The 23,997-nt window shown below is 28.8% G+C and overlaps 1 protein-coding gene and 1 long non-coding RNA gene across 2 annotated transcripts; one reads left to right on the forward strand and one right to left on the reverse strand.

The window, feature by feature from the left end:
• Positions 1-838: 838 nt before the first annotated feature.
• LOC140180272 (uncharacterized) lies at positions 839-7,080 on the forward strand. The gene is made up of 3 exons (XR_011874281.1): positions 839-1,029; positions 1,677-5,779; positions 6,827-7,080. It is a non-coding gene; the product is annotated as an uncharacterized lncRNA (long non-coding RNA).
• A 1,327-nt stretch (positions 7,081-8,407) lies between these two features.
• Positions 8,408-12,518, reverse strand: LOC112752096 (cytochrome P450 83B1). The gene is made up of 2 exons (XM_025801502.3): positions 11,516-12,518; positions 8,408-9,333 (listed from the first exon to the last, which is right to left on the reverse strand). Exons 1-2 carry the CDS (start codon positions 12,407-12,409, stop codon positions 8,725-8,727), a joined length of 1,503 nt encoding a protein of 500 aa, XP_025657287.1. The 5' UTR covers positions 12,410-12,518; the 3' UTR covers positions 8,408-8,724.
• Positions 12,519-23,997: the final 11,479 nt, after the last annotated feature.

The raw sequence follows: 23,997 nt of genomic DNA on the forward strand, positions 1-23,997 counted from the left end.
CGGTGAGGCACGAGCTCCCTCTCTCCTCCAACGCGAACTTTCTCTCTCCTCCCTCTGTCCTTTGCGCGGTTCTGGAGGCAGCGTCACGGGTCGACGGCAACGTGGTTAGGTCGCGACAGCAAGGCACGGTGGTGGCGATGCAGCCCAGCATGCCGACGCGACCTCCCTCCTTGCCTGCTTCCCTCTGCGTTTCTCGTTTCCTCCTAGCCCTTTTCTTTCTTCGTTCCTTTCTTTTTGCAGCTATTGCTGCGGTGTGTTGTGGCTGGGTTTGGGGGGCTGAGGAGGATAGAAGGAGAACCGGGTCGGGTAACGGGTTAACGGGTTAGGGTTTCATTATTTTGAAAAAAATATGGTTAGGGGTAAATTGGTAATTTCACATAAAATTGGGAATAATATAATGATTGAAACTCAATTAAATCCAACACTAATTATATATTGAAAATACTATTTGCTCATCAATTTTACCAATTATTTTCAATAACATGTCCAAATTCAAAATCTAGAAATAATATAATTAATTTCTCTATTTTCTAAAATAGCAATATCAATATATATTAAAATATTGATTATTTAGTCCATATCATATAAAATCCTTATTATTTCATAACTATCAACTTTATAATTCAAATATAGAAAATAATCCAATAATTATAAAATTGGATAATAATCATAACTCATCTCAAATTCAATAAGTCAAAACTTGCCTTAATTATCTTTAATAAAATAATTTCTAAAATTAAGGCTATAAATAACTATATGATTTAAGACTTGATCATAATAAGACTTTTCAAAGATTCTAAATCTTACAAATAGTCTTGAAAATTATATAATTACCAAGCAAAAGTCATGAATTTTCTATAAAAAATGCCAATAAAAAATACTTAAGATACTCACGCACCAATAGCTGGCATTGAGGTCTTTCACAATTTGATCTTTTAAAGTTCTATGTTCTTCCATGACTCTGACTTCTTGATTTTTCATCATATTGTTGCCATCTTTCACTAAATTACGGTTGATTTATGTAACCAGGTGTGTACCTTTCTCCTTTGGTGAATTTTTTCTTTTCCTGAAGCCTCCTCAAAAAATTTTCTTTGTGCTAGATTTGCTTGATACTGGAAGTTTTTTTTGAAAACTTTCTTGAACTCTATGGAATAATACATAGCTAGATTGAGTTACATTTGCACATATTAACTAATTTATTTCTGTCTTTCTAAACCTCTCTAACATATTTTCACAAGCAAATAGCATTGTCTCTAATTTTTCATCTGTAATACCTTAAGATCTTGTTAGAAGTGAAGTAATGGTGCATATTCTTTAGTCAAACCATAAAGAAGAGAATTTACATGGTTACTCTCACTTACTATCTCTCCTACACTGATGCATCAATTGTATTTTTTATTAATATAACATACTCATTCACAGATGAACCTATTGTATTACTTAATTAGCTCTTCAATTGCATAATTCTAGCTTTGATTTGTAAAGAAAAATGGGTCTCTTTACTTGTTGCATATTTGATAGGTGAAAATACAGCTAATTATTCAAGTTGTGTACGATTTTGTCATTGAAACTAAAAGCTAAGATTTGAGCAATACATCTTGTTTCTTCCATCATTGAAACTAACTCTGGATTGATGCCTTCATTTTCAAGAACTTATTATAGAATTTTGATTTCAGGGATGTAATTCAACAAATTATTGCCTTCAATTGTTGCTTTTACTTCATCTTTCTATTACACAAAAATTATCACTGTCAAACTTCATATAAATTGGAGTTGCAGTAACTTCCAGTGCACATGCCGCGTTTATATTAAGCTGTGAGTATTTTCTGAAATAATTATGACATTAATTTTATCATTTATGAAAATGTAGTTCTAATACCATAAAGGATATCAGAGACTAGTGAACGAAAATTTAAAAATTTAAGAAAGAGCAGAGTAAAAAATCTAAAGAGAAGAGAAGTAATTTGTAATTGCATTATGAAAGTTTTAATTGATACAAAACTTTTCTTACACTATTTATAGACATAAAAAAAGAATCTAGAGTGACTGTAACTAACTATGACAACTCAACAAAGCCTTAACTATTTCTCTAATAACAACTTAACAGTTAGGCATCGCATAACTAATAACTAACTAATTTCTTCTTTTTCATTTTCGTTCATCTTTTTCTCTTTCATTCGGCATTCAATTTTAAATAGTAATTGTCTACTTATTAAATAAATTTTGGATAATTAATATCATAATATGTATTTAGGAGATAGCCGATAAACTAAGAAAAGTGGAATTGCACAAAAATCTATGGTTGTTGTTACATACTTGGATATACAGGATGTGATAAACGATCACATAATACTATACGTTAGCTAATAATTAAAAAGATTAAAAAAAATATATTGATTAAACACAAAAAATGGTAGATTATTTCTAAAGAAAAAGAAAACCTTATTTGTACTATGATCATAATCTACAATTTTATATACACTATAGTTCATATTAACTTTTACTTTTAATTTTTTCCCGTTTGTATATAATAGTACAAATCAATCACAATCTAAACTTGTGGCTGTGGGACTCTATCGGTCCATCCTGTGTCTAAAAATAATTGGATTCACTCGACCAGGATGAAGACGTGAAGTGGACGGGAAACTAAACATATTCGTACTAGTGTTAAATCCGTGCGATGCACGGATTTATATTTAAATTTGATAAATTAAATTAAAAATAATATTTTATAATCATATATTTTTTAAATTTAGTATAACACTATCATCATCGTTATATAATAAACGTGTTAAATATGTTATTTTATCTTTATTCAAAGTAAGATCTGAATAGAAGAGTTCGAAGTTTATAATATTCTTGAACCATAAGAAGGGAGATAAAAAAATAAGAACATATATAATTGTAATAATAACATGTTAATTTTACCCTAAATTTTATATAAAAAAGCTAATAAAAATTTATCAACAACCTAATATCTTACTAACTTCATTAGAAAATCATTGGATGTTGTGCTCCTTGTTACACATTTCATTTCAAATTTGAAAAAAGAGTTATAGATAAATTAGTTATATCTATAGTAAAGATTTGTACAAAAGTGTAAATCATAACATGCTATTAAAATGAAAATAATATTATTCTTACCTAAATATTATTAAAAACCTCTTTGAACATGACATTTGTTGTTGATGACTTTGGATTGCCGTCTTCGTTTAGAATTAAAACCCTAAGGCCACTGCGACTCTTAACTCTTGACAAAGCAACATAAAGTTGTCCATGGATGAACATTGATTTTGGCAAATAAAGCCGTACATGTGATAATGATTGATCCTGACTCATGTTAATGGTCATTGCAAAGCATACTGTTAATGAAAATTGTCTCCATTGGAACTTAAATGGCAATCCTGAATCTGAAGGGATCAAGTTCATTCTTGGAATGTACACTTTATCTCCAATATTTCTACCGGTCACTACCGTCGCTCCAATTACGTTGCTGCCAAGTTTGTTAACTATTAATCTTGTCCCCTTGCATAAACCTGAAGTCTGGTCTATGTTTCGCAGTAGCATTACAGCGACTCCTGGCTTCAAAGTCAACTTGTGATTGAGTAGTCCCGAACATTTGATGTCATTTAGAAACTCTGGTGTGAACCACTCTTGTTTTACATCTTCATTCTCATCAGCTTGACATGTTGTGTCAGAGCTCAAATACTCCTTTTCCATCCCTGAAAAGATTGTCAAGATAAAATCGTTTACCTTCTCGACACTCTTAAGTGTGGGTGCAAGAATTGCTCTACTCTGAAAATACCTGTAATCTGACATGTTTTGCAACAAATTTGGATATGCAAAGTCTACCAAATGAGAGAGAGGATCATCAGTAGTTGTAATCAATAGATCATCTGGAATTTCATCTTCTGATTCATCACCAACAACAGAGATAATATTTCCATTTCCAACATCAAGTATCCAATTAGCAAATATCTTCATTTCACCTTCATCTTGATCCAAAGAAGACATTAGAAGCCTCATATTCGTATGCAGTTTCAGAACCTTACAAAATGACCACAGCTGGGATGAGTTAATAGCGGATACTAATATATCGTGTCTACTTCCATTTAGAATCACCGGAAGTATCTGTCTGAAATCACCTCCTAGAACAACAATCTTACCACCAAATGGTTTATGTGTCTTATGTTGATCGGTAACTGACATAAGATTCTTGAGCGTCCGATCAAGTGCTTCAAAACGGCAGTTGTACCTTCCCTCGCATACAACATATTGAGAACTCAAAATTGGATCCTATTTTGGACTTCTCTGATCTCTCCTCATACCATATCATGGCGTCGCAATGCCGACAAAAAATTCTGGGTCATCAATATCTATCACATCTAATAATCACCAAGATAATAAATTGTTTTAGTTATATCTGCAACAAATAATTTATATAAAAATATACCTTTCTTTCACCATGTTAAGTATAAAAATAATATTTATAAAAGATTACCGAAGAATGTAATTTATGGATTAAAAAGATGAGATCATATAATACAATTTCATTGTGCCAACCTCAAGATTTAAGTTTTACAATAAATCAATGTTCAAATACAAAAATTATAATATATAACCATATCTTAGTTTGAATTTTAAAACTTGAACACTAAACGATAATTTTTTGTTTATAAAAAGCATAACAATAGTAAATAATAAAGTGTTGATATTGCTACCTCTTAAATTACCTGTATTCTCAGCAACATCGAATATAGCTGGGTATTAAATTTGCACAGAATCATCTAAAATAGTCGTATTTTCAGTAATATTCTTAACTTTTTGAAAAATTTTTGAAAGACGTGAAGTGGACGGGAAACTAAACATATTCATATATATTACATAAAAAAAATTATAATTAATTAGTATCTTGGTAAATTTTATGTTTTAAATACTCTAATTAGTACTCTTAAAACACTTATTAGCATAATTATAAAAATGTTTTCCAAAGTTTCATTTGAATCTAATAAAATAGATTCTCTGAAAGCACTAGATTGAGACCACTGGATTACCTCCATATACATTTTATATTTATAAATGGATGGGACCACATATAATTTATTTACGTGCACACATGCAATTTTGGTCCCTAGATGTGATGTTGATGCACAAATATTATTTTTTTATGGTAAAAAATAATTAAATGTTAATAAAAATGTTATCAATAATTTGCATGGTTCTAAAAACCGGACCGGCCGGTTTAACCGAAAAAATCGAAAACCGGTTACCTAACCGGTCCGGGTAATTTAAAAAACCGGATGGTAAAAAATCGGTTAAAAAATCGGCGAATCGGCGGTTAACTGGCAAACCGAAAGAACCGTCCGGTTTTTTGGCGGTTCAGTGGTTTGAAAATTCAAAAGCAAAACGACATCGTTTTGGCTATTTTTTTTTTTTAAAAAAAATAGAAACTGGCGGAAGACCTAACCTAACCCTAATCACTCGACACTCACTCACTCAGCAACCCCAAGCTCCCAGCACCCAGCCTCCCCTTTCTTCCCCCCTCACCCACCATTCACCAAGGCCAGCAGCGCCACCGCCGACCAAGCTCCAGAGACCAGATTCCAGAGCGCTCCTCAGTCGCCACCCAGCAGCGCTCCTCAGTCGCCACTCGCCACCCAGCAGCGCTCGTCATTAGCCACCGAAACCACTGCACAGCAGCCGCGACCACCACCGCGTTGAGGCCGACTCCTCGTCGCCGAACCTCGCCCAGCTCGCCGAGCCCGCCTCTCATTCGCTGGTAAGACTGATTTTCTGAGCTCGCCTGTTCTGTTTGAACATGCTTCCTAGTTCCTCTGTTTTTGCTGCTTCATGAATCTTCAATCTGTTTTTGCTGCTTCTGTTTGCTACTTCATGAATCTTCAATCTATTTTTGGCTTTCTATTATAATGCGTTTATTGGTGACTTGGGATTGAATGATGATCATTGCAAGCAAATTGAGGCTGAGGCGTTGAAGGCAGCTGGGGAATTTGTCATCCTTCTTTTCTCTATGTGTTTATGTGTGCTTATTAATATTTATAGAGTTGTTTCTTGTTACTGTGTGTGTTTGTAATCAATAGCCAATAGTTGTTAGATTGTTATCTATTAGCTTGACAATTTTTGTAATAATGTACTGAATGGTATCTCAAAATTTCTGTGGTCAATTTTACTGCTTCATGAATCTGTTTAGAAATAGGGTTTTGTTGCTTCTGTTTGCTTCAGTGACGAGTATAGGGGTAATTCATGATTCATCCATTGTTTGCTTCTATTTTCTTGCCACTTTGTTCTTATTGCTTCTTGCCTTTGGTGTTTGATTTGGATCTGCCGATCTAATGCTTTTCGAATGGAAATTATGCAGCTCATTCAAGGTTTTTCAGATTCTGCCGCAACAGATTTTATCTTTTATATTTTTTTTGCATTAATTTTCAAAATAATTTGGTTTTGTTCAAGAGTTTACAATTTTTATGGTTGGGGGATATTTTTCTTTGATTCATCATTCATATGCTTTTGCCTTTCAAGTTTCCCTAGCTCGCTGGCTTTGTGGTATAATAGAATTTGTGGCTATGTGGCTTACTTTTATTTTCTTCATGGAGCTTTTTACACTCTGGCTTTTGTTTTTAATCTTTTTCATATTGTGGCCATTGTTTTTAATCCAGTTTTGTTGCTTCTGTTTGCTGCTTCATGAATCTGTTTTTCAATCCAATTTTGTTGCTTCTGTTTGCTGGTTCATGAATATTCTCAGTTGATTTCTGTGACTGTCAAGCTGCATGAAGTTGATTTCTTGTCTTTGATTTTCTGATTGTTATAGATGGAACAATCACAAAGTAACTCACAGCCACAAGATAATGCTGTTCAAAATTCTCAAACTGGTTCATCGACAAGATAACTGTTTTTACTTTAGTAATTGTATCTTTTGAATGTAGAACACTATGGGTTTGTCATTATGTACGTTTTATTTTTTGTTTAGTTATAAACTTTGATGTTTGAAGTTGTTTGTGAACCTCTAATCTTAAGTAATGGATAATTTATTATGTGAAATATTAAATTTTATTAAGTTATAAATTATTGAATTTTATTAAGTTTAATAATTTTATTTAATATTTAATTAAACCGGTTGAACCCCGGTTGAACTCCGGTCGAACCAGTAAACCATTAAACCAGTGACCTCACCGGTTTATTGACCGGTCCGGTTCTCGCAACCTTGATAATTTGTTAACAATTAGATGGTTGCCAAAAATGATTATATTAAGTATAACGATTGACTGTCAAGATTGTTAAACATTTTTATTAATAATTAATAACTATCAAAAGTATATTTGAACATCTTTTTTGGTAGTAATTTAGTGATTATAAAAAATATATTCTTCTGAAATAATTAAATTTTTACAATTAATTATTGATGTCAATATAATGATGCTAAATTTTGTGGTAATGAAAGATGGAATTATGTGTGTGAAGGAGTACCACCCCAAACATGAAAGATATAAATTTTTACCCAAAGAGAGAAAAAGAAAATAAATTAAAAGAAGCTAGATTATGTTCCAGAGTTGTGTAGTCTTTGCACGTGTTTGGCATGTGTCTATAAGAATGGTGTTTTTGTCCATGAAGTTGATAGCATGTTGAGAGTTTGCTGAGACTTACCATTGTGGACAGGTGGATAAGATATCTAAAAGTTAACCAGACTGATCAAAATTATCCGTGTGTTTTATGATTATATTGTTAAAAAATAAGTAAAGTGATAATTAGATCTTTTAAAATATCGATTTCAGATTAATTAATAAATAATATAAATAAATCCTCTTCCTCCTTAAAAATACAAGTGGTTTTTCTCATTATCTTTGATAGAAAAGCCAAGACTTTTTTCAAATCCCCATATATAATGTATAACCATTTTTCGACTAAATCCCTAGTTTGGTTCCTAAGATTCACGTGATTATTCATTTTAGTTTTCGAAATTTAAAATTACCTATATTGATCCTCCAGATTCAAGTTTGGGTACCAATGTGGTTCTTCGACTATTTTTAGAGATGATAAGACAAATGAAGTGTTAAGATGACACCCTCCTTACCACGCTAGATGATGCAACGGCTAGCTGACGTAGCAAAAGTTGTATTTGTATCCAATTTAGTCCCTGAAACCCTAATTATCTTATTATAATGACAAAGTTTTAACAGGGGGACTAAATTGGATACAAATACAATTCTTACCACATCAACTAGCCGTTACAGCGTCTAACGTGACATGAAGAGTGTCATCTCAGCACTCCATTTGCCTAATCATCACCGAAAAGAGTCGAGGGACCATATTGGTGCCCAAACTTGAATCTGGAGGACCAATATAGATAATTTTAAATTTTGGAGACCAAAATGAGTAATCGCGTGAATCTCAGTGACCAAAATGGGGATTTAGTCGCCATTTTTCATTTAGGAACTTATTCACATACATCTTACATTGATCCTATTATTATTACAAGCAAATATGTATGATATACAAATTATTTAACCATAGTCTTCCACTTTCATAAGAAAATTAAATAAAAGATACAACAAACTTTAACTAAATTACACGATGGGCTATACATACACATATATATAAATAAATATTGCCTAAAATTACTCATCATATGATACGATCTTTTTTTGCAGCGATTTCTTTTAACCACTACAGAATATCCGCTGCTATCTGTCAAATTTATTGTAGTGTATACTAACTCTTATTTTTTGCAATAAGATAAAGAGGATTCTTCTTATGTTGTGTTATTCCCGGCAACATTTGAGTATCAATATCTTCTTTTTTCATACCTTCTGGAAGTTCCCAATCAAAAGAGTAAAGAAGATTAGCAAGAATAAGATCAAGTGAAGCAAGTCCCATATGCATACCCGGGCAAATTCTTCGACCAGCACCAAATGGAATCAACTCAAAATGTTGTCCAAAAAAATCTATATCACTACCTAAGAATCTCTCAGGATAAAATTCATATGGGTCTTTCCAAGCTTCAGGATCTCTATGAATAGCCCAAGCGTTCACATACACTATAGTCTTGCTTGGAATTTCGTACCCATTTATAATGCAAGTTTTGTTTGTTTCTTTTGGTACAAGTAGTGGTGTTGGTAAGTGCAATCTTAAAGTTTCTTTCATTACTGCCTTAAAATAGCTACACTTTTGAATATCTTCTTCTTCTAAGAAATCTTTTTGGCCTCCAAAATTTCTAACTTCATCTTGAACTTTCTTCATTACTCTTGGATTTTTTATTAGTGCTGTCATAGCCCAAACTATTGTGGCTGCAGTTGTATCTGTTGCTGCTACAAGTGTGTCCTATAAAACAAAACTAAATAAAATTAGCTAAAAGAATTTTTGAAACATTAAAGAGACACCTTATATATAAAAAAAATCTTACTAATCTTGTCAACCTAGCTATTTTCTTCTTGATTAATTGATAAAAAAATTAATTTATTACTCTTTGGATAAAAAAGTTGGCACTATTAGAAGAGAAGAATTTTCTTAAAAAAAAAATAAAGCAAGCAAGTAAGGAGAATGCAAGAAAGAAATGAAAGAGCAATTTTCACTTTCTTATATATGGAGTTTTTTTTTTTGTATTTCCTTAAAATTTTGAATAGAGCTGTTGAATTGGTTTACGGTGGTTAAAAAGTGTCATTAAACCTAAAATGTCGCAAAATTGCCAATTTTATCGTAATGCAAGGTGAAAAAAATTTCAAGCACATCATCTTTATTAATATTGGAATTTTCTTAAATGACTGCTTCTTATTTTTTTAAAGAAAAATCTAAAGTGTGAAACTATGTTAAGTGTTAAGCATCAAATTAAAAATCTTTTAAATTAGAGTCTATTTTGACAATTAATTATGTTAAAACTCCACACTAGACATAATTGTGTGAAATTTTTAACCGAAAGAATCCACTCCCTCTCTAAACACTAACATAGTAACATATGAAATAAAATAATAGATATATATAGACTTTCACATTGACCAATGACACAATGACACACACATATATATAACATGTTCTAAATTGCAACAACTATTTTTATCACAATATTAAATTAGCTTAATTTTGATATATTAACAATATAAATGATTTTACATAGTATTTATTACATCAACATGCTACTACAAATAAACTGAATAATAGTGGTAGTTTTTCAAGAGTTCTGAAACAATTTTAAACCGTTGCTAAATGGTTTCATGACGCATGATAAAATGTTGTCTTTTAACGTGTCTGAATATAATTTTCCAACAGTTTTCATCAGTCACTGATAAATCAAATAATGCCATGGTTTGTTTTTGTGGCGGCGTTTAACTGCCGCTTTGTGTTAATTTGTATTTTTGCACGGTTTCTGACCGCCATTATTTGAAAAGATGGAAATTTTCACTCTTCTTGTGGCTATTTGTAACTGCCTACAGGGACTTATTCTGCATGGTTTTATAATCAATACAAGTCCATTAAAGTTCTACTAGCAACAATTTGTGACAGTTTCCAACCATTGCTACTTTTAAATTTTTTTAAAAAATATTCTTGGTAATATTATTGTTCTCAGTGCCGGAGCTTGAAGAGATTTTTTGGGGAGGCAAAAAACTTTAACATAAAAATTATATAATAATATTTATATTGAAATAAAATTTATAAATATAATTATTTTTTAGTTTATTACTAAAATGACAATAAATAAATAACTATATAGATAGATATTATAAAATATTTTAGAATTTTCAGAATTAAAATTGTAAAATAAATAATTGTATAGATAAAAATAATTAATTTTACTACAACTAATTTCAATTAAAACTATAAAATTTAGTTGATAATGAGAATAATAAATAATAATGAGAATAAGATTTTAATTTGTATAAATGAGCCAATAAGACTTTTAGTTTGTAAAAGTCTATTAAAACTTAAGTCTAAGATGTTATTGTAAAATAAATAATTATATATACAAAAGAAATTAATTTTACTACAACTAATTTTAACATTAAAATTGTAAAGTTTTGTCGATAATAAAAATAATAAATAATAATAAAAATAAAATTTTAATTTGTATGAATAAGCCAATAAGACTTTTAATTTATGAAAGTTCATTAAAGTTTAAATCTAAAAAGTTAATGTATAAAATTAAAAATAATTAAAGAAATACAAAAAATAATAGTTAATCACACAAGCGTAAAATAAAAATGTAAAACTTAAACCAGTTGAGCTACGTTTATTTTTTTATATTAATACTACTAATTCTTTTATAAGAGTTTTGGGTCCGCATTCCGCGGGATATGGTCCCTATCGTCTGAACTAAGTTCCACCCCCTCTTGATTATTTTATTACTTCTTTATATATTTATTTTTTTGGATAGGTTTTTTATATATTTATTACTTTCAAAAGTTTATTATGTTTTTGTCAAATAATCTAAATCGATAATGAAACTCGTGAATATATAAATACAAAATAAAAGTACGAACAGGATAATAATTCAAAAGAGAAGAGTACAAACCACAAACAGTGCTTTGATGTGATCAATAGTGAGGTCAGAGGAAAATGAACGGTTTTTCTTCAATTGAAGCAAGACATCAATAATATCCTCTCCATTTGAAGTGTCTCTGTTAGGATCCATGTGTTCATCAATCACTTCTTGATAGAACTTATCCAACTCCTTGAAAATTCTCTCAAGACGTGCATGCATTCCATTGAGTCGATCAATCCAACCCAAGAAAGGAATATAATCCGAAACAAAGAAGCTAGCTATCATTGCTTGACATTCATTGAGCAAATCATGGAACTTACTCTTTTCAACTCCTTCATCTTCATACCTTTTACCAAAGGCAATCCTACAAATAATAGTGCTTGTTAGAGAAATTATCATTTCATTCAAATTTGTCACCTTTTTTGATGATGCATGGCTTGATATTTTCTTGATCCATTGCTTGACCTCAAATTTTCTTATTGAAGAAAAGCTTGATACACGCCTAGAGCTAAGAACATGGGTTACACATACTTTTCTAATTTCTCTCCAAAATTCATTGTATGGAGAAAAAATCATCTCTAACCCATTGTAGGTTAATTTTTGCTGACCAATTAAGTTTGGTCTTCCGGCAAATTCACGGTCATGATTTTTCAATGCTTCTTTGGCCAACTCAGGGGATGAAATAACAATTGCTTTCCTTAGACCTAATTGAAGGGAGAATATAGGGCCATATTTCTTTGAGAATTCAAATAGCTGAAGATAAAGGAAAGAATTATCTAATTGGTGAAGATTTCCAATTATTGGAAGGCCTCTAGGACCTGGTGGAAAAGCTTTGTTCTTGAGTGTTGTTTGTTTTTGGAAGAAAAAGAAGATGAATAGGGGAAGAGTAATAAGGCATAGAATTAGGACAAGTAGTGACACCATGTTGTATGTGACTGGCCTCAAAGAGTGATGATGAGGAAGAGTATTATCTCAGGGTTAGAATGTTAGAACACAAACACTCATATTTATAGAACTGATCTTTCGTACATATCATTCATAAGTTTTTTTCTTCTTATTTAGACTAATATTTTATTTTTACATTAATTTTACTTTTATACTATTAAGATTAGAATTTAAAATTTAAAGTTTAATATTTTAAATTTAGAATATTGACTAAAAAAATAAATTTTATAAACATATATAGTATTGTTTTTAGGTTTAATTACTCTGTTGGTCCTGTAGTTTCGCGAAATTTTCAATTAAATCCCTATACTTTTTTTCTTTTAATTGAGTCCTTACACCAATTTTTTTTTTTAATTGGGTCCCTACACTTTTTTTTCATTTTATTTAGGTCCTTATACCAATTTTTTTTTAGTTAGATCCCTGTAAAATTAAGCCAATTACTACTAAAAATGATTTAATTGAAAAAAATTTAGTGTAAGGACTCAATTAAAAAGAAAAAAAGTATAAGAATCTAATTGAAAATTTCACAAAATTATAAGGACTAACGGAGGAATTAAACCTTGTTTTTATTGTTTTAACATTTCATGAAGAGAAAAAACAAAAAATACTTCATAATTTTTATACTGAAATATAAGAATATCAAATATATTAAATTACTAACATAAGAGAATTTTATGGAAAAGAAAAAATTAAAAATTTTAATGGTTTTTCAATACGTTTAACTTATTTAATAAAAATTTATTATAAGTAACTTAACAAGTATTCTTAACAAAATCCTTTTTATGTAAGGTAAATTAATCACAAAATATAGAGGAAACCTTGCTAGTAAAATTAAAAAATAAAATTAAAAAAAAAGTAGAAGAAGAAGAATCTAGTATACGTAGTTTTAAAAATCTAAACTTGTTTGAGTATTTAACTGCATCAAAACAAACTACTTATTTAAGTCACACAAAAAAAAAAATACTAGTTATTTACGCCAAAAAAGAAAAGACAAGCTAGGTATTATCATTAAAAAGATAGAAATGCGTGCCTTCTCAGCATTCAATTTTAAATGGTAAGTTGGTGATTAATTTTAAGGAAAAGTATAGGGAGTAAGAGTGTAATCAACTAAGAATTGAATAATTTAATTAATTATAATTATTAATATTAATTTTAAATTTTTTAAATTTAAAATTTAAATAATTAAAAATTAATTAATTAAAATTAGTTAAAAACTATAAAAATATTTTTTTTCAGAGTTAAATTTTAATTTGGCCCTTGAAATTTAGTCTGATGTTCAAAATGGCTCCTACAATTTTGTTGGCCTCAATTAGAACCCTTAAATTTGTAATTGTGGCTCCAACTTGCCCCTGCAATCATCTCTGTCACTAGAATACTGATTTAATGTAATTGTATGACACGGTGGACACTACTTAAACGACGGCGCATTGGCTTTGCGCCCAAACCCTTTGGAAACCACGTCGTTTCAATTTTTTGTGAGTTAAAACTCTCTTTCTTTCCACTACGACGATCATAAGTTGCCAAATATCAAAAAAATCCTTACACTACGTGGTTTTCAAAGGGTTTACGCGCGAAACCAAAGCACCGTCGTTTAAGTAGTGTCCACCATGTCATGCAATTGCGCTAGATCAGTATTCCGGTGACGAAGATGATCGCAAGGGCAAGTTGGAGCCACAATTGTAAATTTGGGGGTTCTAATTGGGGCCAACGAAATTGTAGGGGTCATTCTGAGTATCAGGCAAAATTTCAGGGACCAAATTGAGATTTAACTCTTCTTTTCCATATTAACCTGCACACCCCAATAACAATACACACCAGTTCTCTCCCTTACCGCTAGGCCCTCTCCACCCCTGCCTTTACGCAAGACGACTTCAAGAAGTTCGCCGCCGACAAAGCCATCAAATACGTCAAGTCCGGCATGGTCCTCAGTCTCGGCACCGGCTCCACCGTCGCTTCGTCTTTGCCAAGCTTAGTCATTTTCTCTCCACCGGTCAACTCTCCAACATCATCAGCGTTCCTACCTCCAAGCGCTGTTGTAGAACTCGAGAATAGAGAGCGCTTCAAGGTAATAAAAACTTTCAAAAAGTTCAATCTTTTACTCAGACGAGGATATCAATTCTAATTTTGTATATACTCTCAGGGTGAAAGCCTTGCTCGTGGTATGTCGCAAAAGAAATTTTACCCACTCATTAGTGGTTTAGATGCAAAATTGGCTAATGCAACTGACGGACACGCGTAAGAATCCAATAACATACTTCTTGAATTTAATTTTTTTAATTTTAAAGATATAATAAACTGTTTCTTGTTGTAGTTGTGGTGCAGTATTCTGTGCAAGACAGGAACAATTGATCCAAAGAAGGCGAAGAAAAAAATACTAGTTTGTTGTAAGGCGAGACCGCGAGAGTGGAAAAGAGCCTTGTGGCTATGGAGGCTGGTGCAGTTGAAGTGATTCTTTGCAACGATAAGTTCAGTGGTGCAATTTTGCGGAAAGTACAATTTGGTTCAGTTTCAGGAGGAGTTCAAAAAAAAGAAGTGGTGGAGTACAGGCTGTTTTTGAATAATTACAAAAATATATAAAAAAAATATCCATTTAATATAAAAAATATCATAATACTTAATAAAAGAAATGTCCAACTATAGAATTTAAAAAAAAACATATAATTCTTAAAAAAATAAAAATATTCACATTTGCAATACAAAAATTAGAAAAATACACTAAAAAATATCTATTTAGTATGAAAAAGAAACATCGTAATGCTTAGCAGAAAAAACATCTATATATATCAACTTATTTTTGTTAAGACGGGTTTCGAGATCCAATCTATTAGAAAGTTGGCAGAAATTGGCTGAAGCCTAGTTGGTTCCCTAGCAGAGCTTTAATTTTAAAGAGAGTAAATACACATACAAGTCTTTTTAACATACAAATTTATACAAGTTAATCATAATTCAACAAAACCCACTTTTATAACGCGCATATGAAATCACGACATTCCTCCTCCAACGTTTGTATTCCGTGTTTCTCCTTCTCCTTCTCCTTCTCCTCCTTCTTCTGTGTGTTCTTCCTCCTTTTTCTTTACATTCTTTTTTCTTTTCTTTTTTTTTGTGTGTTTCATCTTCTTTGTCGTTTTTTTTATTGCTACTGTTGTTGCTGCACTTTTTTCTCCTCTTCTTTCTATTGATTTTGTAATACTATGTACTTTTTTTAGAAGGTAAAACAAGAAAGAAAAGATGAATAAGAAGTAGCAGAAGATGAGGAGAAGAAAGGAAAAGAGTTTTGAATTATGCAGAATTTATCAGTACAAATTTACCAAAAAATTCTTAAATATATAATACACCTAAATATCTTAGTTTTACCCCTAAATTTGCTGTAACTACAAAAATTTTTTTTCTTTTTTTCCTTATTTCTTTCTTTCTTTTAGTTGAATGAATGTAGGTTCATTCTCTTTCAAGTAATTTTACAATATTATGTGTTTCTTCTTCTTCTTTGTTCGATTTTTTTATTTTTATTCTTGGTAAGAAAGAGTAAAAGAAAAAGAAACTTGAGAAGGTAAAACAAGAAATGAAAGATGAATAAGAAAAAAGAAAAAGACGGTGATAATGATAATAAAAAAAGAAGAAGAAACATCAGAAGATGAGAAGAAGGAAGAGAAAGAGTTTTGAATTATGCAAAATTTATCAGTATAAATCTACCAAAAATTCTTAAACAATATACCTAAATGTCTTAGTTTTACTCCAAATTTTGCTATAATTACACAAAAATATTTTTTCTAATGCTGCATTTTTTTCTTCTTCATTTTTTTCTTATTTCTTTCTTTCTTTTAGTTGAATGAATGTAAGTTCATATTCTTTCAAGTAATTTTGCAACATTATGAGTTTTTTCTTTTTTTATTTGATTTTTTTTGTTTTTATTCTTGTAAAGACAGTAAAACTAGAAGAAATTTGAGAGGGTAAAACAAGAAAGAAAAGATGAATAAGAAAAAAGAAGAAAAAGATAGTGATAATGATAAAAAAAAAGTAGCTGAAGATGAAGAGGATGAAGAGGAAGAGTTTTAAATTATGCAGAATTTATTAGTATAAATCTATCAAAAATTCTTAAACAATACACCTAAATGTTTTAGTTTTACTCCAAAATTTACCGCAATTACACAAATTAAAAAAATTCTATGACAAAAATTTTGGATCAAATAATATCATCAATATGGTAAAATTTCTATGATAACGATAACAATAATGATAATAACGATACCTATAAGAAGAAGACGACGATTCTATAACGATGATGATCATGATGATGAAGATAGTGGAGGAGAAAAAAGAAAAGGAAGAAGGAAAAAAAGTTCAATAAGAGGAGGAGAAGAAAAAAGAGGAGGAAAAAAAAAAAAAATATATATATATATATATATATATATATATGACTTGTATGGATTTATATGTATAAATGACTATATGTAAAAAATAATTATGAAGAATAAGAAAAGAAGTTCTTAAAAAAAAAGGATTGCACAAGCGACCAAAAAGATTATATTGATTAATTATTTAATTTAAACACGAAAAAAAAACACAACCACGATATTCGGTAATTATTCCTAAAGAAGTACATATTTAAAAAAGAAAACCTTATTTGTACTATATATAATCTTACCTCCACAATACTATATCCACGAGCTCATACATTACTAAAAACATTACTTCTAATGCTTTTTTTTTTAATTTTGTGGTAATAAAAAATATTAAAATATTTATTAATAATTAAATATTATTATCTTATATTTTATTGCTAAACAATTTTAGCAATAATTATATAATTATTAATAAAACTATTTTAATAATTATAAAAAATACATAATTATTATTATAACGTATAATAATAACGATAAATATATAATTATCATAAAATTTAAGTTAAATAAAATATATAATTATTATTATATTATTAGATATTTCTTTTGTGACTGAAAATGACTTTTTAGTGATATTAGATGAGATATTTTTCCCCCTTTGTAAGCTAAAGTCGTGACTGTGGGACTCCATCGGTCGAAATCCTGTCCCTAAAAATAATTTGATTCACTCCACATGGATCTTAATTCTTACATGAAGTGGACGGGCGGGGAATCTTATTCTTATTATATTTAAGATTACTGTTCACATACAAATATTTTAATAAAAAATAATAATTAAAAATAATTAAATAATTATTTAGTTAAATATATTAATTAAATTATTTAAAAAACTTTATCTATTATTTTTATATGATAAAATTATATATGAATAATTATTATGTTTAATCCCTCTTAAAGAAAAAAAAAGATTTTTTTTAATGGCAATGGACTAGTTTAATAAAAAAAATTATTTTAACATTGAAGAAGAAAGATAAAGCTCTATATATAAAAGATTTATTTAAGGAAAAAAAAATTTGAGCATTAGATCATATACACAACATTATATTTTTGTTTTTGAGTGTGTTTATATTTTTTTATTATAAAAAATTGAGCTTATATTGAGATATAAAAAATAAAGAGAGTTGATCACATAAAAAATATTTATTTTTTTATTTGAATATTTATTTTCAAGAATATACTAATATTAGAGTGCACTTCGTTTCTCTTATTTAAATTAGGTTAGCATTAAAGATTACTTAAACTTAAATTAATTAGCTTAAATATGTTAGAAGAATATAAGTCTCTTAGAATTAGTATTTATAATATAATAATTTTGATTATAATAAAAATTTTATCATTATTATAGTGAAAATTAGACATAAGTCAATCACATTACATTTTGTAGTTGAATCAAGATATATCCTAATATTAATCTTTTATATCTCTCATCTCTGCAGTTTTCAATTCTAAACTATTCTGCTATTGCAAAACGAAATAAAAATAAAAATAATCTCATAAAATTTATACTGCACAATTTATTTTATTAAACACTAAAAACAATTCCTTGATTCAACTTTTTCTCCCTTTTCAACTCACTTAGAACTTTCAAAATAAATATTAAGGTAGCGTTTGGTGGAGAGATAGAGATGGAAATACTGAGAGACAGAAACTAAGAGAGATAGATTGAAATAAATTTCAGTATTCTATTTGGTGAAAAAATGAGAGACGAAAATTGAAACAAGAATGAAACTCTAATTTATTAATTTGCACAAAGAATAAAATTAGAATTAATTAATTGAAATCAGGGTATTTTAAGTATGAAATGTTATTAAAGTTTTGGTCTCTATCTTTAAAAATTTTAGTTTTCTGTGTCCCCATTTTTTAGAGGTACTGAAATACTGAAATTTTGGAGACAGAGATAAAAATTTTAGTACTAGTCTTTAAATCAACAAACATGATATTGAGTCTCAGTTTCTCAGTCTTAATCTTAGTAGTTCAAAACAAATGCTAGGTAAAAAAACATTTAATAAAAGAAAATTTGGTCTACTGACAAAAGCAAGCGTGCTAAGCTTCCCAATCTCAAGCTTGAAGGTTCAAAACTTGCCAAATGCCAAGTATATATATTTTGGAATTGATTTCAAAATCTCTACCGCCAGAGTATTGGTGAAAGCTTTTTTCTATGTTTCTCTTGGGCGCTGATGCAGCTGGCTAATTTTTAATGGGCTTGATTATCATTGATTGGTAAATGCAGGTACGATTTTGCTAGCAAATTGAACTGAATAAACTACTAAATCATCACTAATTTTCGGTTAAATTGGCCGGTTTAATCCGATTCTGATGATAATGGTTTTAAGTAGTGTCTGTATTTGTTGTGTATAATTCCATATTTAGTTTGAGTTTTAAATTTTTAATATCTAACTTTTGATTATTTTTTTCCTAAAAAAAAACACACCACCTATACTCTAAACCTTGAAGGAAAAAAATCGAAAGTGGTAGGACCTTGCATTTTGGTCCCCCTTACATGCATTATTAGAACAGACATACACAACCTAAATGGTTTATCTTTTTCAGATTTTTTTTCCGTCTGATAGCCTAATTTATCTTTTGTTAAAATGCAGAGAGGGTGAGTGTTACAATGGTTTCTGAATATTTTGGTGAATCAATTGATCAATTTATGTTTAAACCTTTAAAATATCAATTTCGCTATGTTATCAATAGCATTTCTGTCGATTCCTGTCAATTTTTGTTTATGACTATATTTAATAAAAGTATCTTTATGAATGTGTCTAATAAAAATATTTTTTTTATGACTATGTCCAATAAAAATATCTTTATAAATGTATTTTTTAGATATATCTCCTTATATATGTATTTAAAATATAATAATTAATTATTGTTGATAATAAATTGATAGATAATATATTAATATTCTGTACTATTCTTTAAAATATTAAAATACCGATTATAACCCATATTGTTCCATTTTCTCCAATGTCTCAACTGCTTCCTTAACCATCTTCGCCCTCGCTTACCTTTGAGAAATGAGTAAATTAAATAAAAATGTTTTTCTGTAAGCAACCTTTTTTTGGTTTAGTATCTCTTTTGAGGCCTCAATTATTCTGTGTTGGGTTAATTTTGAATTAAGTAATGTGATATAACCAATAAATTTTATTGTTTTTTATTAATACTTGGCTAACAAAAATATTTTTATACTAAATTTTAAATTTAAAATTTTAAATTATAATAGTATTAAAACAAAATATTAATCTAAAATATTAACTAATATTAATAAAAAATATTGTCCCTAACTTTTTATATTTTGAATTTGGATCTCTTAAATTTAAAATATGTATTTAACTTTTTATTTGGTATGTGTTCCAAATTATGAAGCACGGATTCACTCATGATGCCAGCGTATCTGTGTCGGATGTGAATCCGATGCCGACACGCGGTGAATACATCAAACAAGCATATGGGTGGCGCGTCTTCTTGCGATGCAGAATTTTAGTGAAGTGGTCACGAATCCGAACGAGTCTCACTCGAGTCAAATGTTCATGAGACGAATCTTTCTGCTGTACTGCAAATCTGCAATTGATTTTGTGATTTTATGGTCCGATTAACTGATTTTTCTTTTTTAATTTTAAAATACTTTAAAATAAAAACAAATCAAAATTTAAATTTAAAAATAAAATAATTAATAAATCAAAACCTAAATCTACTTACCGTTTATTTTTGGTGACTTACTTACTCACTAGCTTAGTCGTTCTTGGTTCTCTGTGTCATATTGAAGAAGAAGAAGAAGAATAGAAAATACCGAGGATGATGGACTTGAAGATGAGGTGTTTGCGGATGATAGATTTAGAGGAGAAGAAATTGATACATTTTCTTTAATTAATAACTTAAAGTTTTTTTATTTTTTTAATAATTGTATAATTTTAAGACTTTTTTATACAACTATATTTACTCTTATATTTACAATATGATATTTTATTTATTTAATATATTATTTAAATTTTAATTCACAACGTATTCTAAACGTGTCGTATCCAATTTTTTATAAAAAGAACGTGTCGGCGTATTCATATTGTGTCATGTCCATATCGTGTGTCGTATCGGTACTTTCTAGGTTTCAAAGTAAAAAATATATTTCAAAAAATTATATTTTTCGAAAATATTATATCTAAAATAAATTTTTTATTTTCAAAATATCCGCATACCAATAAAAGGAAGAACTCTATGATAAAAAATAAAATAACTACAGATATTAAATACTCACTTTTTGAGATGGGAATAAAAATTTTATTTTCTTAACATGGGATATTAAATACTCACCTTTTAAGAATGAGAACAAAAATTTTAAATTTTGGTAATAAACTTTTTGAAATAAATTATTCCGGACAATTAAATTTTAAAACTTTAAACAAATACGATAATAAAATATTTTCATAAACAATTGCCATATCAATATATCATCTTCCAATTCACGGACCAATAATAATTGGAGATAGGGGATATGGTAAGGTTGCAAGATATTGTCCTTAATATATCATCTTCCAATTCAACAGAACAGATAGAAATGAATTTTTACTCTATTTGATTCTATTCCGTTCTATAATAATTCACATAGAATTTGTTTCCTTTCTATTTGTTCATAGTAAAAAGTAAAATTTTAATCCGTTTTTGTGGGTATCCACTCTATCTCTTAATTATTAAAATTTAATAAATAAAATTAAATTTTAAAATTTATATAACTATTATTACATACATAACATAAATTAAAGTAAAATTTTAAATATAATGCAATATTATTAATTATTTTACCAATTATTTTACATATATTACACATATTATATATTAAAATTATATATATTATATATATACCGAAACAGATGGAACGGATATTACCTAAATTCGGCCCCATTTTATTCTACCCAAAAATTTGTCTCGCTAAAAATTCGTCTCGGTACGAGACGAATATTCGCAGGTTCAAATGGTGTTACCATTTCTAAATATGGTGTACGCGGAACAAACGAAAAAAGCATCTATGACAATGTAATACTTAAGGTGATCCCTAAAAGGCTAAAACTCTAACACACTTCATCCTGTAAAGAAATTTTTTTTGGCTTTACATCAATTTTATGTATAAATATTTTTTTAATTAATTTATCGTATACTTAATTTTTTTAGATTAATAAAAATTAAATTCTAAATCTTTAAATCATAAAAAATCTTATATTATATTATAAAATTATTTGTCTTAAGAATTTGAACGAATAAAAATAAATAATTATATATTTAATAAATAATCAGATACAATAGACTATGGAAATTAGAAAAGGAGGAAAGGGAAATAAGTTTTAGCTTATTTATAAGTTTCATAAAATATTTTAAAGTGATTTTCACTTTTTTTTTCTCAAAATGGAGGCGGGGGAGTTTCTATCGGATTTTAATTTAATTTTTATTCTTATTAATAAATTTATAAATAGTCATATGTAGGGATGTATATTATGTGTATAGTAATGTTATGATTTTAATAAAGAATAAAATTGTAAAAATATATTACAATTTCGTTTGTTTCTCTTATCTATTTTAAACCTGCATATAGCGAAGAAGCCAAACAATATTGGCGGTTGAACTAGATGTTTTCCATGGCAAAGGTAAGATTTAAACGAGTGATGTCATAGGTATAAGTGTTTTTCTAGTAAGTCTAATAAAAAAAATTTAGTTAATATGTGCTAATAAGATATATAATAAGTTTATTATTAATAAAAAAATTTAAATATTTTTATTTAATGAATGTAAAATAAATGTATTAAAAATTTTAATTTTTTATATTTTAAAAAAAATTAATTTATAAACTTAATATATATTTTTAGAGTACATGTTAGCTAAATTCTAAAAAAAATATGCTCGTATATATTATTGTTTTTTCATTTTCATACTTTTTTAGAATAAAATTTTTTTATTGGAGAATACAAAAATCTATTGATATAACATAAAATTTTTTACACATAATACATGAATTTTTGCATACAACACAAATTTTATTAATATAGCACAAAAATTTGTATACACAACATAAAAATTTTTATTCATAGTATATAAACTTTTGTTGCAAATATATTTTGTCAATTGGATGACTCAACTATAATCTTTTATAAATTTCTATATTATGCATACAAATTTTTTATGATATGTATCAAAAAATTTTGTACAGTATACTAAAATTTTTGTATTATATGTATTTTGTTTATTAGTTATCAATATTTTTTACATGTATTTCTTTAAAAAATTTTGTGTTGTATGTGTGTAATACCCTACCATACAGAGTCTTATGCTTAAGTCATAATTCAGAGATGGCAAGGTATTACGACCTCTAAAATAAAAATTTAGTACGTATAATAGTATGAATGATTGATTATAACTAGGAGCCTTTGTAGAAAAAATGGGTAAACAAAAATCGCAACTCGAAAGCGTAACACTCCGATTGATAACGTAATGAACAAGGATAACCAACGCGTGATTATATATATATACAAAGGAGTGTCAAAAACAGGAATATCAAGACTCAAAATCCGGCTGCGAAGATAACCGGTCCGAGCGTAGCAATATATACATATGATAAAAATAAGGAAAACCCCAAAGGAAACCCAAAGGGACACAAACACATAAAACCTATTCTCCAAAATCTCCCATAAGAGGAGTCATCACAGTTTGTATTATTTAATGGAGATAAAAGTATCTAAGCAAAACATATAAACCAAAACATAGCCCCGAGAACAAAGGATCTTCGCAAATATAGAAGTCTCCAGCATGCCTCAGCGGGAAACCTCACGTCCTGCATCTGAAAACCACAAAATCCGCATGGGTGAGAACCAGAGGTCCCCAGCATGGTAACAGCTTCCACATATATACTACATAATAATGGAGGAAAGCCAAAGGCAATCCTAGAACATCCTCCAGATAATATCAAAGCTTATAAACAGGCTAAACCATAAAGGGCATCTGACTAAAGATTCTTCAGTCTAACTAATACTTCCCTTTCCAATTCCTTCAGACCTCCCAACCACCAGCAGGAGTATAAAGTAGCAAACACAGTTATATCAAGCAAGAAATATACAATTAGGAACAAGTAAGGCATTTAGACAATTAGCAAGTAATATGCAGTCAAATAGGCAATCTCAAACA

This window comes from Arachis hypogaea, chromosome 2 (assembly GCF_003086295.3).
Source record: "Arachis hypogaea cultivar Tifrunner chromosome 2, arahy.Tifrunner.gnm2.J5K5, whole genome shotgun sequence".
In the NCBI taxonomy this organism is placed as follows: domain Eukaryota; kingdom Viridiplantae; phylum Streptophyta; class Magnoliopsida; order Fabales; family Fabaceae; genus Arachis; species Arachis hypogaea.

What these genes read in the sequence shown, in the direction of transcription:
- LOC112752096 (XM_025801502.3), bottom strand. Translation starts at nt 12,409, where the DNA reads ATGGTGTCACTACTTGTCCTAATTCTATGCCTTATTACTCTTCCCCTA. An exon ending in ACATCAAAGCACTGTTTGTG is followed by an intron (nt 9,334 to 11,515) that starts GTTTGTACTCTT and finishes TTTGTTTTATAG; the next exon opens with GACACACTTGTAGCAGCAAC.